The sequence below is a fragment of the Anastrepha obliqua genome, chromosome 1 (genome assembly GCF_027943255.1).
Source record: "Anastrepha obliqua isolate idAnaObli1 chromosome 1, idAnaObli1_1.0, whole genome shotgun sequence".
Classification (NCBI taxonomy): domain Eukaryota; kingdom Metazoa; phylum Arthropoda; class Insecta; order Diptera; family Tephritidae; genus Anastrepha; species Anastrepha obliqua.
Window position 1 is genome coordinate 162,343,688 of NC_072892.1, and position 19,492 is coordinate 162,363,179.

Consider the following 19,492-nt stretch of genomic DNA (forward strand, 5'->3'; position numbering starts at 1 on the left):
ATAAACAGAATATCATCAAACGATATCTGCATTCTATCAGACAGCCAAGCTACCCTAAGGGCGCTGGATGCATTCTAAATAACATCAAAGAGTGTCTTATATTGTCGCCAATATCTTAATGAGATGGCCAAACAATATCATATCATCTTATGCTGGGTTCCAGGCCACAGAGGTATACAAGGGAGTTCCCTGACTGACCAACTTGCAAGAGAAGGTGTACCAAACATAATTAATTTTATGGGGGTACCTATGGCAACTCGTAATTACTTGTTATTACGGACGCACTAATCTGTTCTGTAAATCAAAGATGGATTAGTGCTAATACCTGCGAAATTGCTAGGCAAAAATGGCCAAGACTAAATATACGTCTGTCCAAGAATGTTGCAAAATATAGTAGGTATCAAATTACGACTTTAGTAGGGGCCCTTACAGGACTTTGTTTCATAGGATATCACTCAAGAAGATTAGGCGTTTACATGGATGATTTCAGTCGTAACTGCAAGAATTAGGAGTTGGAAACAATTCAACACCATTTTGCACATACGCGGCTCTAGCCAGTAGCAGGAACCGATACTTAAGATCATATTTCATAATGAATATGGATAATCTATATACTTTAGGTATTAAGAACCTTTAACGCTTCGTGAAAAGCTCAGGATGGATCAATATGGAAAGGGAGATGTAGCCCAGCCTCTGCGGCTCCCAACGGACCCATTTCGAGGTCTTAGCGTGCGATGCGGCTGTCAAAGCTAACCTAACCTAATCACAGATGTGGCAACCTACTAAACATAAACAGCACTCAAATCAATTGACTTAGAGCGTCTGCTAGCGGTTGTGCCGGGACCTTTTTTATCAAGGTGATATACTTACTAAGCTCGAGCAAAAATATATAATATTTTCATGGGCTAGTAAAAAGATGCCTTTTAAATGAAAATTTCAACAAGTCAGTGAGCCAAACGTGGAATTCTAAAGCATTGCTTCAGCGCAATAGGACGAATGTTCTTTATTAGTCCGCATAAGTTCGGCTAAGGGAAACTTGTAACAGTTAGTTGATATAAAAATTAAGTAAGATTTGTTTGAAATTATAAAAAAGTTATTTGAAAGAATTTCATTGGTAATGTAAAGTCTTCTATGCCTAAGAGGTGGCGAAGTGGTCATCGAGAGTAATGCGTTGGCTGCAAATTTTTTATGGGTCACAAAAAGTGTGCCTTGTGGCAAAATACAGTCAGCAACCACTCACCAATGCTCGGTGTATTAATGATTATTAGACACTTTAAAAACTAATGATTGTTGTTTGAACTCGACTGTAATTTTTTTTTACACATGAATATTTTTAAAATCTATTATTTAATTTTTTATTTTATTGTATAAAGTTTACTTAGCCATACAATTGTTGTATAAATTTATTAACTTATGCAGCACCGGAAGCTTTCAACTGTGAATTAGATTAGCTAATATTTTGAGATTTAAAATTAAAAAAGGTAACTCTTATATTTGACACATGGGCTGAAAAGTCCCGAACCTAACAAAGAAACCCCCTTTATTTTATTCAAAACTAGCTTTATTCATCAACGTAATTTCCATCAAGAACAACTGAATCATTCCAGCGCCGCTCTAACACTTCAATGCCACTTTTGTAGAACGATTTTGTTTAACATTTCAATGTCACTTTTATAGAACGATTTATCTTTTGCCTCAAAATAGGCCTCAGTTTCAGCGAAAACCTCTTCATTCGAGCAAAATTTCTTATCGGCGAGCATTTTTAGGTCTGCGAACAGCCAGTCTTCCCTGGGAGCTTAATCTTTCGAATGCGATTGTTGTGGGAGCAATTCGAAATTTTCGAATTTATGTAGTTTTGCCATTGTTTTGATTGACTTGTGACGCGGTGCCGCCTTATTTTTGGTCAACAGTGAGCAAACGCGGCACACACCTTGAACATATCTTTCTCATAGTCTTTTGAAAGATAAAAATATCGATGATAGTTAACTTACGCAACTTCACTTTCTGATCATTCAAAACGAATTTTTGGATTTTTTTGATGTGTTCTGGTGTTACCGCCTCATTCGGACGTCCATTGCATTGTGCACCGTCGGTGTCTCTACGACCACGTTTGAAGTCAGCAAATCATTATTTTATTACTGCTTCTGATAGAGCGGAGGTTCCATAACACTTTTCAAGCCATTGCTTTGCTGGAAAGGTATTTTTACCCATCAAGAAGCAGTGTAAAATTACAACACGAAGTTATTTTTGATCCATTGGCTTGAAAACAACAAAAGGAGGGTCACTTTTAGCACAGTAAATCACGAACTAATCGATAAAATATCATAAAATTTCAACAGCTGTCTGTTTAAAGTTAGTACTAACTGGAAAAGAGGTGAATGCAGTACAACTAATACCATCTATGTGTCAGGCCCGAGACTTTTCAGCCCTTGTGTTAAACTTCTTTTTCTTCCTCGCCATGATCCCTTAGTGGGGGTCGACTCTCTTTGCACGCAATCTCCAGGTTAAACGATCCTGGTTTGTCACTTGGTTGACTTCATTCCGCTGCGTATCACTTTGAATGGTGCTTAGCCAGGATATAAAGGGTCTGTCAAGTCCCATTGATAAAAACGACTGAGTTACCAATGCTTTTGTTGCATGCTGATTTGGTCTTCTCCATACCAGCGCAAGCGATTTTTTATCAATTCCTCCATTATTGGAGCGACATAACAGCTACTTCTGTTGAGTTTATTTTTTATTTTGTCCAGTTTTATTGCGCCCGAAGCCAAACGAAGGTTTCTCATCTCCGACACATGGATCCTTTGCTACTTCTTTGCGGAGCATTCAGAACGGTCAGCATTCAAAGGCATATGCCATTGCGAGTCGAACTATACATAGTTTTATAAATTTTGCCTTTTAGTTTTGTCGAAGATCTTTTTGTCTCACAGAACTCTTTACATTACCCGCCAACTTCGTCGGTTTATCACTTCGCGGTCTAGGGTGCAATCATTGCTTACAAAGGATCCAAGATATATAATATTTGAAGCTCTCAGCTGTGGCTACCTCTACGGTGGCAATATAAAGTTTTGGAGTTCTTTTTTGTAATAATTGCAAAAAGGCCGAGGAAATTGATTTTTTGTCAATATCTCGAAAGCGCTTCTTTGAAATATTAAATTAATTTCCATTTCATCTCTAGCGACCTTATATTAGTCTAAAAACACTGATTTAATGAAGTAATACTTTTTAAGAAAATATTTGTAGACTAGTGTAATGTAGAAGAAATCAAAAATTAATTACGAAATTTAATTGCGTAATGCAGTTTTTATAAAAAAAATGTGTGTGAAACCAGTCTTCTCAGAAGACTGCTGCTTTAATTTTTCCCAACACTGTAAATATATTATTTATCATTTTGCCAAGAGGTTCACAATTGCCTGTTCGCTTCTGTTCTAAATATGTTGGCTTTTATGTTTTCAAAGCTCAGTAAGTGTGATGCTTTGCATTAGGTAATTTAATTTTCTTTGGTAATTTAAATATCATAAATACTTGGCTAAAGTAATTGCATTGTTGACCTCGAAAAAGCATGCAATAAATACTTGCGAAATATAATACATAAAAAAAATTCAAATGATACAAATATTTTAGCGTTACAAAACCTAGAATTCCGAGGAAATGAAATTACAGTCGACTCTCGTTAATTCAAACCTGCGATATTTCGAACCTCCCACTAATTCAAAGTTATCACGAGCCCCCTACAAAATCTCTTTATATTTCAAATTATGTCCATACATTTTTATGCACTCTGTAGTTCAAACGAAAAAATCATGGCTATGACGTGGAAATACGAACTCATATGATAAAATACTCGACAATTCAAATTTGCAAAGTTTCTTGGTGTGTTAGTAAGAACTTTGAATTTTGGGACTCCCCTGAAAATACTTTTATTGTGCGTGGTTGCGTGTTACGCCTAAAACATAGGCACATTTTGGCGTACGCTTCCACACGAATCGCTTTGTTGGTATACATATTAAAAATTTGTATTAAATATGAGTCGTAAAATGTATAAATGTTTCGATACATATGCCACGGTTCTGACAGCTATTTTACTGATTGAGAAGGCATGGAGAGCTGTAATACCCCTAACGATTCTCAACTGCTTCAAAAAATTGAGTTTCAAAAAAGAAGATCAGGACAATTCGCAAATAGTTATGGATGATGAAGAACCATCAATGGTACCAGTAGTTCAGTTTTTCTGTCTATGTTCAAGTGGATGAAGATGTTGCTGTCTAAGGTCACTAACCGATGGCGAAATTTTATCTGCAACACATACGAATGAAAAGAGCAACGATGAAGATGAAGGCGATACATCAGAACCTTTGTCAGAGGTATTAGTTAAGGTAGCAAGAGCCTCATTCGATAACTTACAAAGCTTTTGTCTACAAAACGAAACTGATGAAAGAGCATATCAGGCACTTTTTCCCCTTAAAAAAATGATTGAAAAGACTGAGCAGCAGCAATGCGCTTCGAAGGAAACCGGTATAAATGAGTTCTTTTGAAAGATTAATTAATTTACATGATGAATATGTAAAACATTAGTGGTTAAATAAAAACACTTGATAATTCGAAGTTTTAGTTACTTTCTGTCAAAAATTTCGAACACTCGATAATTCGTAATATTTTAAAAGTTCCTCGCATTTCGAATTAACGAGAGTGGACCGTACATACCTATATTTAAAATCATTTTGAGCATCAGAAGTAGTCAATAAAAATAAAAATACCATTGTTTATTACAGAAAAAATCAAGGTGATGTGAAACAATTACAATAAATAAAAAAAAATATATGGTGATTAAAAAATAAACTTATTGCAAAGAAGAAGATTTTTTCGATTTGAAAAGTTTGTAAAGAAAAAATAGTGACATAATATATTTTTCATTAATTTTATGTCCAATTGCTTGCTTGATCAAAACGTTCCGTGAAACATTTTGTATGTAGTTGCATTAGCCTGAATTTCGTCACATCAATTAATTTTTTAATATTGAAATTATTAAAAAAAAATAATTATTTTTATTTTACATATGTACATACATACACACATACATATGCAATATACAAGTGGCAATATACTCACATATGCATTATTTGAAATTATTTGTGTTTCACAAAACTAAAAATGGAAGTATGTCCAACCTTAAATGCACAAAGATTCCTTGCACTAATTTTTAAAGTAAATTATTTGAGCTGTACTAATTTTTTTTATATGGTCTGTTACTGGCAACTTTCAAGTCCATTTTCACCAATAAATCGAGATCTTCTCTTCATTATTGAATATACGCATTGGATGTTATCGTTTATATACAAATATCGCGTGGTTTTTTAGGAGCTTGAGAACTTAAAATGACAATAGAAAACGGAAAATTTGTGGAATATTTTTTTTTGTTTTATTAGAAACTGGTAGATAATTTCCTTCCATTTCTTTTTTGAATATGATATCAGCCATACGAGTTATATGGTCCATTCGATCAGTCCAATTTTTGACTTTTTTTTTGTTTTTTTTTGTCGGGACAATTAGCAAGTGCAGCACTCAGACATTAATTAAGTCCATTGTACTACACTTGGATTCCCTTTTAATTTTCTTTAAATCTACCCGATCTCCGAAGAAATCTGAGTAGATCTTGTGGTGTCAAGGAGCCAAGATGGTCGCTTCTTAACACGTCAGTGCCAAAGACCTCAAATCTGATTCGAGCGAAGGCAAGGCAGACACACAGGAGGTGGTCCGCCGTCGCATCTTCCTCTTCACAAGCTGGGCAGAGTACATTATCTGAGATGCCCAACCTTCCCATGTGCTTCGCCCACATAAAGTGGCCCATCACCAGTCCAACCAGCCGTCTGAACTCCCCTCTGCTTAATGACAGAAGGGTTTGCGACAGACGATCGGACATGACAGGTAACATCAGTTTAGTCCATCTGCAGCCTCTCTCAGCCTGCCAAGCTCACTTGTGGGTGGTAATTGCCCATTTGCTAACCCGGGCTGTGATGGCCGTAGCAGGGAGTGGCAAAACGGGCTCCGGGCCAAAGAAGTCGGCCTTAGAGCCCATCTTAGCTAAGGAGTCAGAGGTCTCGTTACCCGCGATACCCACGTGCCCCGGGACCCATGTTAGCATCAGGCCATTATGTCTACCGACATAGTTCAGCCTGGATTTACAGGACTTGACTACCCCTGATGTGGTTGGAGGGCTGTCTAAGGCCATAAGCGCAGCTTGGCTGTCGCTGCAGACACATATAGATCTGCCTCTCCATCTCTTTTCCACAACAAAGTTCATCGCTTCTGGAACTGCATACACCTCCGCTTGAAACACAGATGCATGCATTCCAAGAGCAAAGTGCAGTTTTGTCTCGCTGAATTCCACGTAGACCCCAGAGCCGGAGCCATGCTCGGTCCTGGAGCCATCCTCGGTCCTGGAGCCATCCGTAAAAATACGAAAACAGTGTTTGCCGGGCTAATTTTCTGAGTCTTCCCACAACTGAGCCTCTGGTAGCACTACACTGTATCTCTTTTCAAGTACGACTCTTCATGGCATGGAGTTAAGGGGCATGGAGAGAATCGTTGGATCGACATGCATGCCTTCTCTGTGTTCCAATGCCGGACAGGGGCCGTACCAGTTCCCATTGTGTTTAAGCCTACAGATGGCCTTCAAGGCCTCTCCTTGGATAAAAGCATCAAGTGGTGGTAAACCAATCAGAGCATCTAATGCCGGGCGTGAAGTAGTCGGAAAAGCTCCGGTGCAACAGATGATCACAGGGCGTTGTAGGCTCGATAAGGTCCTCCTGACTCCCACTAGAGAGAGTACACTCATCCAGACCACTGATGCATAGGTGGTAATAGGTCTTATCATAGCCGTGTAGATCCATAGGACCTTGCTAGGAGAAAGACCCCACGTTTTCCCAAAGACACCTTTGCATTGCCATTTTTGAGTACTTTTTCGAATAAATTTAAATGAGCCCAAAATTGGAAATCGTCCTATTAAAATTCGCACTTTATGTATATCCTTTGATACAATAATTTCAGAAAAATGCTTAATGTGTGACTCATTAGACTAATAAGTCTGAATTAATCATATTTTTGGTTATTCTAAAAAATGAAAAAGTATCTTTAATAAAAAATAAAACAACTCTTTGCAATTGTTGAGACGGTGGCTTGGTTAGCACTTTAATTTGTTTCTTTATTGTTTTGCCGGCTGTTATCAGCAAAAAATTATTTTAAGTAATCTTACCACACCTTTTTCTTTAATGTGTCATCTGTAATTATTTTTCTCCGATCATCCACTAGAGAGCAAATCGAGATCAACTAAAAATAATTCAGATAGCCAAGTGCGATTATAACAAATATTACGAGCGAACAGTTTCTTTTTTGCCAAATTAAAAAATATTTCTAACTGTCATTTTATATGCAAAAAAAGCTTCACAAAAGTCGTATTTATTATAATTAAACATCAGTAGTCGAAATGGGTTAGCTGCTCGAACATACTTCAGATTATCACACATGGCGGCAAAGTTTTAGCGAATATCGCAAATTCGAATTAATCTGGTGTTTTTCGGTATTAAATTACTCGAAAAAAATTATAGTCTCTCATTTACATGATTTGTGTTGCGTACTAAAGAGTAAAATTATTCGATGAAATGTAAATCTCGAGCAAAAAAATATTTTCGAAGGAATCGTGCAAAGCTAGTAGTAGAATATTCTGCAGGTGGTACTGATAGTAAGAGAGATTGGAAACTTGAAATAATAATAAGTACAAACATTGTTGGAATACATTTTTTTTATTATAACCTGGTAGATAATTGCATGAAATTTATTATTTGAATTTTATATCCGGCATATGACCGCCACGGCTGCGAGCTGCATCGTCTATTCAATCAGGCCAATTTTTGGACTTATGTCATCAATGGCGGCTTAATAATTAATTAATTGGCGCGTACACTTCTGTTAGGTGTTTGGCCGAGCTCCTCCTCCTATTTGTGGTGTGCGTGTTGATGTTATTCCACAAATGGAGGGACCTACAGTTTCAAGCCGACTCCGAACGGCACATATTTTTATGAGGAGCTTTTTCATTGCAGAAATACACTCGGAGGTTTGCCATTGCCTGCCGAGGGGCGACCGCTATTAGAAAAATGTTTTTATTAATTTTGCTTTCACCGAGATTCGAACCAACGACCTCTCTGTGAATTCCGAATGGTAATCACGCACCAACCCATTCGGCTACGGCGGCCGCCGTGGCGGCTTAAATATTGCAATAAATCGATTGTTAAGCATGCTGTAAGGCAAGTTGCGTCATCTTTGAAAAAAAAATCAGTCAACATGACATAATAGCGCTCACCATTCACTCTAACGGCAGCTCCTTTCTCATTTCGAATGAAATAATCACCGATGATACTACCAGTGCTCTGTGAACTTCGCGAACAGATTTTTTTTTCAAATTTCAATAAATTTCCACAATTTGGAAGAATAGCTCGATAGTTCTCATAACAGCTCACTTATTGTTTATTAGTCCATAAGTTGCTGCTGAGTTTTTACTTAGACTTGACCACGCGAAAGAACTCAAGATATTAAAGTAGGTAAATAAAGTAGCTTACATCAGTGACAGAAATGATTTTTCTTCTTCTTGATTGGTGCGGTAAGCGCTTACTCGATTTTGGTCGAGTTTAAAAGAGCTCTCCAGTCGTTTCTTTTTCGTGCTAACCGGCACCAGTTGAAAACACTAAGTGAAACCACGTCCTTCTCCACCTGATCTTTCTAACGCACAGAAGGCCTTCCTCTGCCTCTGCTACCACCAGCTGTTACCGCATCGAATGATTTCAGAGCCATGGCACTTGTATCCACTCGGATGACATGACCTAGCCAACGAAGTAGCAACCTTAAATAAAGAAAAGTGAAGTTTTATTTTCAAAATGTCTTTGGGTAGTTTGAGCCCAAAAAATACACGATACTGCACTGCGCTGATTCTTCGACAATTTTTCTAATGTGTAAATTTTATTTATTTTTCTTAGACCAAAACATTGTCACGCGTTTAGATTTTCTTGAATTTTTTTTTTTTAATTTTATAACAAAAATTAGCTTTTTTAAAAAAAAAAATTTAAAAAAAAAAATTCGGGGTTTTGATCAATAATGTACAACTTCATTTCATTTATCAAGTCTATGTTTAAAAAGCCTTACAGATTAGAGGTACCGCATGTCTTAAAAGGTTTATTTTTATAAATTCGCGCAGTGTAGTTTTTATTATTCAAACTTCAAAAGGCGAAACCTAAAGCTTTGATATAAGAAAAGTTTTTTTAGCAGATTTAATCAATAAACTTTTATAAAAAATATCAATTTTGAGGTTTCGCGTCTAGTAAAAGTTCTTTTCTAGTTCTCTTCTCTAGTAAAAATTCATTATCAAATGAACAGCCGACTTACTATAGCTGTTAAAACGATGTGAATATACTCGAGATATGTAGGTATCTTATCTTCTACCTCTTGATCTTTTACTCATTTTATATATGGCAAGATGATCATGGAGGATGCTTGAAACATTGCTTGATATTGCAATCATTTATGCTATTTGTTTCTTTGCTAAATATGCACTCTCCAATACAAAGTTTTCGACTTTTTCAACAATGCCTGAGTACGCCGTCTAAATTGGCCAGTTGATTCTCTAACTTGTTTGAAGAAGATATGTCACATAAAATATATCGTTTTGTTTTTCTGGATAAGAGTCTCTTTAAACAGTTTCAGCGATTACCTCTTCATTCGAGCGAAATTCCTTACTGGCGAGCATTTCTTTGAGGTATGTGAATAGCCAGTAGTCACTGAGAGCCAAAACTGGCGAAAATGGCGGATGTTTGAACAACTCCAAGTTCAAATCATGTAGTTTTGCCATTATTTCGATTGACTTGTGACGTCGTTCGTTGTCTTGAAAGTGAGCAAACCGAGACCCATTTTGAATATAGCTTCCCCATAGTTAAATTCTCATACAATATAAAGCTTAGACGTCCTGTAGATATCTTGACTATATGAGCTAACTCACGCAGCTTCACTTCTCGATTATTCAAGACGATTTTGTGGATTTTTTTGATGTTTTCTGCTGAAAGCATACTAACTGAAAAAGAGGCGAATGCAATAAAACTAGTGTCGTCTATGTGTTAGGCCCGGGATTACTTCCTCTTCAGTCTGTTAAAGGTTTGATTTGAGTCAACATATAGTCTTAAGTATAAAAATCTACCTCGCTTTTCTTTTCCACCATTCATTAGACTTTCTCTATCTTCTTTACAAATGCCATTGAACAAATATTTTTATAAAATAAAAAAAAAAAAATAAATTTTAAGGTACTTACAACCATAAGCCTGTGAAATTCCGAACATGCAATCCAATAATATGCTAGATTCAGCTACTTCAAACACACACACACAATCAATAAAGATTGTACGATCAGGTCAAACACAAGTGACTTCAAACGTATGACCATGCACCGGTCGGGCTCCACAAGTGAGTAGAGTTTGATCAAAATGAAGTACTTCAAGAGCGTAGCATATGAAATTTCATTGCACTCTGTTCTATGGACTTCACGCGATATTTTCATTTTTATTTTTATTTTTCTCTTTCCTTTACTTTTTATCTCACTTTCTTTATTGCCAAAAAGCAAAAAAACCCAAATCAAAGAAATACTCTATTTTCCACCACATAAGAATTGGGTTTTTTCATTTCTTTGTATTATTAAGCCTTAGTTTTGATTGTAAGCCAATTGAAAGCGAGTGGACCATCCACCACTACTCGTATACTCGCATATATTGGCAAACGCTACTAATCGAATTAGCTTACACAAAATTCCAATCGATTCAATAATACATAATTACCTGTCTGTGTAAGAATCGATTCTAGCAAACTTGTTGCTGCCTGTCACACAGTTGCTGGTTGCTTAAAATCAAATTCATTATTCAAAGCACAGATTTTTGAGCGTTTATTATTTTAACTATGGATTTGACTATTTTGACGTACAAAGTTGCTAGCACATACATACATACCTATGTACATATGTATGCATATAAACGTTGGTTGCTTTGTAAGCGCTTGAAAACGCTTAGCATGGATCAATTCAAATATTAGCCATTAGAATTGTGAACGCGCTCGTGTGAAGCAGTACTCAAAGCTCAGACGCTCTACAAAATTCGAAATACTGGTATTACGCGAGTGCTTATATAAATATTAAATATATTAAATATACTTGAGAATCCGATTTGTGCTATGCGATACATATTCATATTCTCATATTCCCACATGAATCGTTACATTTGAATTTTGCACGCGTTGCAATTTATTCAATGAATTCTTAAAACAAAAAAAAAAAATATTATAGAAAAAAATCAGTGCTGTACTATTTAATTCATAAAAAATTTGCTTGTTCAATTATGTATTACATTGTGTGTTTGCTTATTTTTTTATTTGTAGAACGAGACTCATACATACACACAACAACGAAAATGGCGACCTATATAAAAATTTTCAATGAGCGCATTTCCGGTCTCTCAAAGGGTGTTGGTGAGTAGCTGCAGTGTAATAAAAAAAAACTTTATTTGCATACATGCATATGCATGTATGTGCATGTGTGTGTACGCATGAGGAGAAAGTGAATAAGTGTATTTTTTTCTGTATTTTTGGAAATTCTATTGCTGAATTATTGAATCAGTGACTTGGAGTGCATCAATTTTATTAAACATTTTAGAGGTTTACGGTTTTAACGATTTTTTTGTGTTCCTTCCACATGTACGAGTATGTGTACATACATACATAAATACATTCATTCATATTCCATTGAAGTTTATGACAAATTTCTGCGGTAATAAATTTCAAACTTTATTGTTTTTGTTCAAATAGAAAATCGTGCTTCAATTCCAATTTCAGCTAATATTTTTTGCATTGCTTCGTAACAGAATCCTATTAAATATTTTTTACGTTACTCTGACTAGATCAACTACTAAATGCATAGCAGTTTTGCTGATTTTTTTAATTTTCATTAAAGAAAAAAAAAATGTTTAAAATTAAATTTTAAAATTAATTTTTAAATTTTTTTAATTAAAAGATTTTGTGCTAAAACTTTCAATTTTGATCAAAGAAAAAAAATTTTTTTAATAAATTTTAAATTTTAATTTCTAAATTTTTAATTGATAATAATTGAAAATTTTAAAACATTTTTTGAATTGAATTTAATATTTTAGCATTTAAATCAAATACTGATTGCATAGATTATTCGCTAAATTATTCAATTTTTGTCAAAAATAAAAATAAAAAAAAATCGTAAAATTTTTTAATGGGAATAAAATTAATTTGAAAACACCTTTTTAATTCAAATTTAATAAGTAACAACTTTTTTAATAAAAAAGCAAATAAAAATTTGTGGAAAAATTAGTTTTAATAAAAAAAAAATTAATACGGCGCATCTGAAGCAGAAACGCATCATCATTGGAGCAGACGCTAATGCCCATCATATTGTTTGGGGTAGTACAAACAACAACACACGAGGTGAGCAACTCTTTGACTACATTCTAGCGAATAAGCTTGATATATGTAATAGAGGTGATGTCCCTACGTTTCTTAACTCGTCTAGAAGAGAGGTACTCGATATTACTCTTGCTAGCGAATCATGTACACAACTGGTGCAGGACTGGAGCGTTGATAAACAGCACTCTTTTTCCGACCACCAATATATAACATTCACTTTAAAAGCCGAAACGGCAAAACCCATGAAGTACCTTAACAAAAAACGTATGAATTGGATCAAATATAAAGAACATCTTGCCAATGGACTTCCTGATATCAGGCAGTTTGAAATGGCAAATAAAAACGATATCGAAAACGCTGTCAACATGATAACGAAGACGTGTCAAAGCGCAGCACGACAATCTTGCCCCCTGACGAAAACAGGAGGTAAGCATAAACCTTTTTGGTGGACTCCAGAAATCTCAGAACTTCGCAATCGAACCCGAAAACTCTTTAACCAATCTAAAATAACAGACGAATGGGAAGAATATCGACAATGTCTCAAAGACTTTAAGAAAGCCGTCAGAAGTGCAAAACGCACATCCTGGCGATCATACACTCAAGAATTAGAGAACACTTCAGAAGTAAGCAGACTACGCAAGATTCTTGCTTCAAACCCAGTCTCTCCCAGTTTTATCATGACTCAAGATGAAACTTGGACTACTTCAACTGACCACACTCTTAGAATACTTCTAGAATCTCACTTTCCAGGCTGTGTTGCCAACTTACCTGCACTTCCCAGTACTCTTCAGAGTAATTATGGGAATAGATCAGATCTAATCAGCTCTAATAGCATCTCTACAGCAATACTAAGCTTTAAAAAATTTAAATCACCAGGTCCTGACAACATCATTCCAGCAGAACTTCAAGAAGGACTGGAAGTTCTACTGCCTTGGTTAACAAGGATCTTTAACAAGTGTTTAAACCTCTCTTACCTCCCGACAATTTGGAAGGAATCGAAGGTAGTATTCATTCCGAAAACGGGGAAGCCTTCACACTGCAAACCAAACGACTTCAGGCCCATTAGCCTAACCTCTTTTTGCTTAAAGGCTTTTGAAAAAGTCTTAGATGAGCAAATCAAAACCCAACTTGATACTAAGTTGATCTCTGAGGCCCAACATGCCTACACTAAAGGGAAATCGACTGAAACGGCACTTCATTCACTGGTGCAAACAGTGGAAACTTCCCTTCACAATAAGGAGTACTCTCTTGTCGCATTTATGGACATAGAAGGTGCTTTTAATAATATTGAACCCAACGCTATTTTATCTGAAATTGCCAAATTGGGTATTAATTACTCCATCCGAAAGATGATCGAACAAATGCTCCAAAATAGAATAATCACTTCAGAGCTTGGGTTAAGCCGCATGAGAATGTACGCCGTCAAAGGCACTCCTCAAGGCGGAGTACTTTCACCCCTTCTCTGGAATCTCGCTGTAAACAGTTTGCTTCGAAATCTCGAAAAAGCAGGCTGTAAGGTTGTAGCCTACGCAGATGATATTGCACTCTGCGTGTCAGGCAAACACCTGAATACCCTCACTGAGCTCATGCAACGCTCAATCAATATTCTGTCAAAATGGTGCACCGAAAGCGGACTAAATGCGAATCCAGCAAAGACAGATCTTGTTCTCTTCAATAGGAAACAACAATCTCCTCCACTGCAAACAATAACTTTAAAAGGGGAATCATTACTCCTATCTGATTCAGCTAAATATCTAGGAGTTATTCTAGATAGGAAGTTGAGTTGGAAATTGAACATCGAAAACAGATGTAAAAAAGCTTTCATAGCTCTCTATACTTGTAAGAAAGCTATAGGCAAAACCTGGGGTTTTTCACCTCGGATCACTTATTGGATATACTCCTCGATCATCAAACCGATACTCTTCTACGGTGTGGTTGTATGGTGGACAGCACTCGAAAAACGGTGCAGAGTAGCCACAATTGATCGAGTCCAAAGAACAGCCTGCCTCCTGATAACAGGATGCTTAAGTACAACACCTACTAAGGCTCTAAATACGTTGCTTCACTTGATCCCTATCGATCTGGCTGGCAAAGCGATTGCAGCGAAAGCAGCGACACGCATGAATGCTATATCGAAATGGAATAAGTATCTTGGCCATTCAGCCATACTGAACAGGAACACTGTTATCTCTCACGACATAGACTATCATGTAAGTCTTCCATCACCACCCTTGCTATTCTCCTGTTCACTCCCAACTAGGGAAGAATGGAAGACAAATCTTACCGAAATCGATGGCCCTCTGATTATATATACAGATGGTTCAAAACAAGACGGTAAAGTGGGATTTGGAATCTTTTCCAATTCCCCTCACATCAATCTATCATTTAGATTACCCGACTACTGTAGTGTATTCCAAGCGGAAGTATGCGCTATCTGGTATGCTGCGAAAACTCTCTTAGAAAATAGAATATCACTAGAGGATATCCGCTTTTTCACCGACAGTCAAGCGGCCGTTCGAGCACTCAGCTCCTCTTACACCCACTCAGATGTGGTTCGATCCTGTCTCTTATCTCTTAACGAGATAAGTGTTCAGAATTCTGTCCAAGTTATCTGGATACCGGGTCACAGTGGATTCGAAGGTAACTGCAAAGCTGATGAGCTCGCAAGAGCTGGGGCTGCGCAATCAAATGTTAGTGACTTACCCACAATCCACATTCCGCTCGCAACATGTAAAATGCTCATCGATCGAGAATTTCACAGCATTGCTGATCGGAGGTGGCGAGTGGAAACTACTTGCGTTACGACCAGAGAAATCTGGCCATCCTACAATCTGAAACAGACAAAAACCCTTATAAGTCTTTCGAAACACGAGCTAAGGCATATAACATCTCTTATCACCGGCCACTGCCTTTTGGGCACTCACGCACGTCGATGAGGAAGTATCGAGCAGACATTTGCTGTGCAGTTGTCCGGGTCTAGCCAGAAGTCGACTCGCTCTTCTAGGCTCTCCAACAATTGACAATCTTTCAGTACTCTCGGATCTGAAAATCGAATCTCTCATCAAATTTTCGAAACGAATTAATATCTTTGATCAAAGTCTACAATAAAAATCTCGGTTAGGTGGGGAAATCATTTAAAATAATGAGCTCTAGGGCAACACAACGGACCCAACTTGCGGTCTATGTGGTACTCCGATGCGGGGTCACCCTTAAACCAACCAACCAAACTAATTTGAAAGTACTTTTTTTACTTAAATTTAATAAATATTTCTTTTTTTAATAATAAACCAAAAACTAATTATTTAAAATTAGTTTTAATAATAAACAAAATTAATTCAAAAAGACTTTTTTATTTAAATTTAATAATTAATATTTGTTTTAATAATAAAGCCAATAAAAAAAGTATTTTAAAATTAGTTTTAATAAATAACAAAAATTAAGTTATTTTGAAAATACTCTTTCAAATTAAATTTAATAACTAATATTTTGTTTAATAATAAAGTAAATAAAAAATTGTTTAAAAATTAGTCTTAATAAATATAGAATTAAAATTATTTGAAAATACATTTTTAAATTTAATTTAATATAAATTTTTTTTTTTAAACAAAGCAAATAAAAAAAGTATTTAAAAATTAGTCTTAATAAAATAATATTAATTTGAAAATACTTTTCTTATTTAAACTTAATAATTAATAATTTTTTGATAATAAAGCAAATAAACCAATTTTTAAATAAATTTTAAATTATTTTCTTAACTAAAATGAATTTTAAAATATTTGGTTCTTAATTTAAGTTTAATAAGTGATAATAACTGAAAATCTTAAAATAAATATTTAATTCAAATTTAATAGTCAACACTTTTTTTAATAATAAAGCAATAAAAAAAAAATTGAAACTAGTTTTAAAAGAATTTTTGAATTAAAATAAAATTAGTATTAAAATGTTAGTTTTAATTTAACTGTAATAATTAATAATAATTGAAAATTTGAAAATATTTTTTGAATTTAAATTTAATAATTAAGAATTTTTATAATAACAAAGAAACACCAAATTTTTAAAACTATTTTTTAAATAATTTTTACTTAAAATAACACTAACTTGAAAATACTTTATTAATATAAATAAATAAATTAATAATAATTGAAAATATTAATGTCTTTTTTTTAATACAATAATTAATTAATTTTTTTAATAGTTAATAATCGTTTTATAATAAAGCAAATAAACAATTTTTAAAGCTAATTTTAAAATATTTTTTTAATTCAAATAAAATTAATTTGAAAATAATTTTTCCATATAAATTTAAAAATTAATAATTTTTGAAAATTTAAAAATCTTTCTCAGAGCTTGCACTTTAGTTTTATATCAATAAAAATTTTTCGAGAAACAAAAATTAATAAAATTACTTTGGCGCTTTGATCAAATATCAAAATCAATTTTCATCAAAGCAAATAAAAAATTTTGAAAACTAATTTTAAAATAATTTTTTATTAAAATAAAATTAGTTTGAAAATAGTTTTTACATTAATGTTTAATCATTAGTAATTTTTTGAAAATTTACAAATGTTTGTCAGTGCATGCACTTCAGTTTTATTTCAAATACACATTTTTCAAAAAAAAAAAGATTTATAAAATTTCTTTAAAAAACTAAAAAAAAGTAATAAAATTTCTTTAAAAAACAAAAAAAAAATTATTAAATTGAAAAAAACATCTACGAATTGCTTTTTACGTCACTTTGTCTAAGCAAATTCGAATTTGGTTAAAAATTTTGGTATTACTTTTTTCCATTAAACTTTAAAACTTACATCAGTGCATTCATTTTATAACTTTATAGTAACATTTTTCCAATAATGAAGCAAATGTACTTAAAAACTTCTAAACAAATTTATTTCGAATTAGAAGCTGCTTTTTGAAATCAGGCACAACAAAACCAAGTTTTAAGGGCAATTCACATATCAGAGTAGACAACTTGGCATGAGCAGTTTACTATGCCAGCACAACAACAAAATACATATATTTACCATCATAATTTACAAGTGATGCTATGCTATTTCGATTATTATATTTTATTCAGGATGCCAAGCACAGGCTGTCGATACAGGCCTTTTTGAAGACTCTTAGGCCAACAAATTGCTTTATTTTCTTAACTAAGTTGACAGCAAAAAAAGCGATTTTCAGTTAAAAAGTCTACCACACGCGTTGAATGATAAAAAGTCGCTAGTTAATTGCGTCGAAAAAAGTTGAGGTCGCACTGTTCGGTAGTTTGATGATAAGTTTGATGAGAATGGAATAAATTAATGCTTTCCAGTTGGTAAATTTCAATGAGTTATATTCATGGACTTTACAAAGGATTGTGTCCTGAGCGTAGTCCTAAGCTCGCGTTTCAAGTGAATTGGCTGTCAAAATCTATACAAATTGCATTGCCGTGAAGTATCTATGCATGCAATTTCTTATATATCTCATGGTAAAGTAAGACACTGTTCTCGCCGTGAAAAAATCACGCAACATGCCAACAACACTTTTTCATACCTCTTGCACCTGTCATATAAAATTGAGCGAAAACTCACAGTTTGTGTGCGAGTGAAGTGCCTCAGTTCGGATACTTCTAAGATAAATATGGCATTTTTAGCGAAACACCTACGGAAAGAGTGTAAGTAAATTTTTTTTATATTTTTTGTATCAACAGATACATATGTAAATTAATTTGTTTAAAAACACTTTTCTTACCAAAATTTGTAAATTGCTTCTGAGGCGATGCTCATAAATTTGACTTCTCCTCTCATGTGACAATTCATGTTGCTAGCAGCATTTCACGGCAAATGAAATGAATGTTGGTGGAGAAATTTCACGCCTTCATACACCTTCAACAAGTTGCTCAGCATGTTGCTCAATATGTTGCTCAACATGCTGCTCAACATTTGTGTCTGCACGATTGTTTATGTATTGAGTATACTTTTAAGGAATTACTTCACGAGCTAAACAGTCATTGCCATAAATTTAGTCAGGAAAATTTTAACAAGTCTAAAACAAAACCTTACGAGTATATAGGGTTTTCCAATAAGGGCGGATTGATATGGAATAAAGCAAGCTTTGTGTGACGTCCTACTAAAAGTTTTGTTTTTGTTCTTAATTTGAAAGCATTTTTTTGTTCTAGGTTAGGTTAGGTTGTGGTGGTAGTCGGTCTGCACGACCAACTCACTTAGACCTTACAGGTCCGTTGTGATACCACTGATCTACACGGGAACCTCATTTATCTTCCTTCGTAGAACCATTTTGTGGCTCTTATGAAACGTAGTATTGATGCCAACCCCACGCCAGACAACTCTATTTTTAATTGGAAGAAAATTTTTAAAAATGTCTGTCGAAATATCATAGATTCGCGCGTGTATTTGCTATTAGATAATCTTATGAACAATTGCTATTTTCAAAAAATTTCTTTTACCTTGGACCGCCATTTGTATGTACATACATATGTATGTATGTATGTATAGTTTCTATTGCGGTATATTTTTGGCGAAGCAAGAACGCAAATAATCCTACAAGAGGATGATCCTCGTAGCTACCATTGCCTTTCGTCCTGTAATCTAATTATTCATAACTATATTTTTAATAAATAAATAAATAAATAAATAAATAAAAAAATCCTATAACTATAATAAAAGCTTTATTTTTACCAATAAAAATAAGTCGGCTATAATTTTAACTCACAAATACGAAAAATTCGAAAAGTCAAAAAAGTTTTCGAGAGCAAATACGAGTAAAAGTTCGCTTTTGTCAATACTATTGAAATCAAACTAATATTTTTTCTGTGAATTAAGAAATAATGTTTAACTCTAGATATATCAATAAGGATTTCTTAGGGCATTTGCTCTTGCCCAGATCTCTGTTGAAAGAAACCGATAACAAAAAAACGGGTGAAAAAATAAGAAAATTTTTATCATTAAATAAAAATGTGTAAATCTATTAATTATTGATATACATATAT

At 34.3% G+C, this 19,492-nt stretch overlaps 1 protein-coding gene across 3 annotated transcripts in view; it reads left to right on the plus strand.

The window, feature by feature from the left end:
• LOC129239327 (elongation of very long chain fatty acids protein 7) overlaps positions 1 to 19,492 on the plus strand; it is a 75,657-nt gene that overhangs the window by 40,729 nt on the left and 15,436 nt on the right. The window contains exons 1-2 of one of the 3 annotated variants that reach the window (XM_054874783.1): positions 11,171 to 11,188; positions 11,458 to 11,547. In XM_054874783.1, the coding sequence (XP_054730758.1) occupies positions 11,490 to 11,547 (58 nt within the window). In that variant the 5' untranslated portion in view covers positions 11,171 to 11,188; positions 11,458 to 11,489. Of the gene's footprint in view, positions 1 to 11,170; positions 11,189 to 11,457; positions 11,548 to 19,293; positions 19,422 to 19,492 lie in introns of those variants that run through there. The other 2 variants (XM_054874774.1, XM_054874766.1) reach the window with 2 other exon arrangements.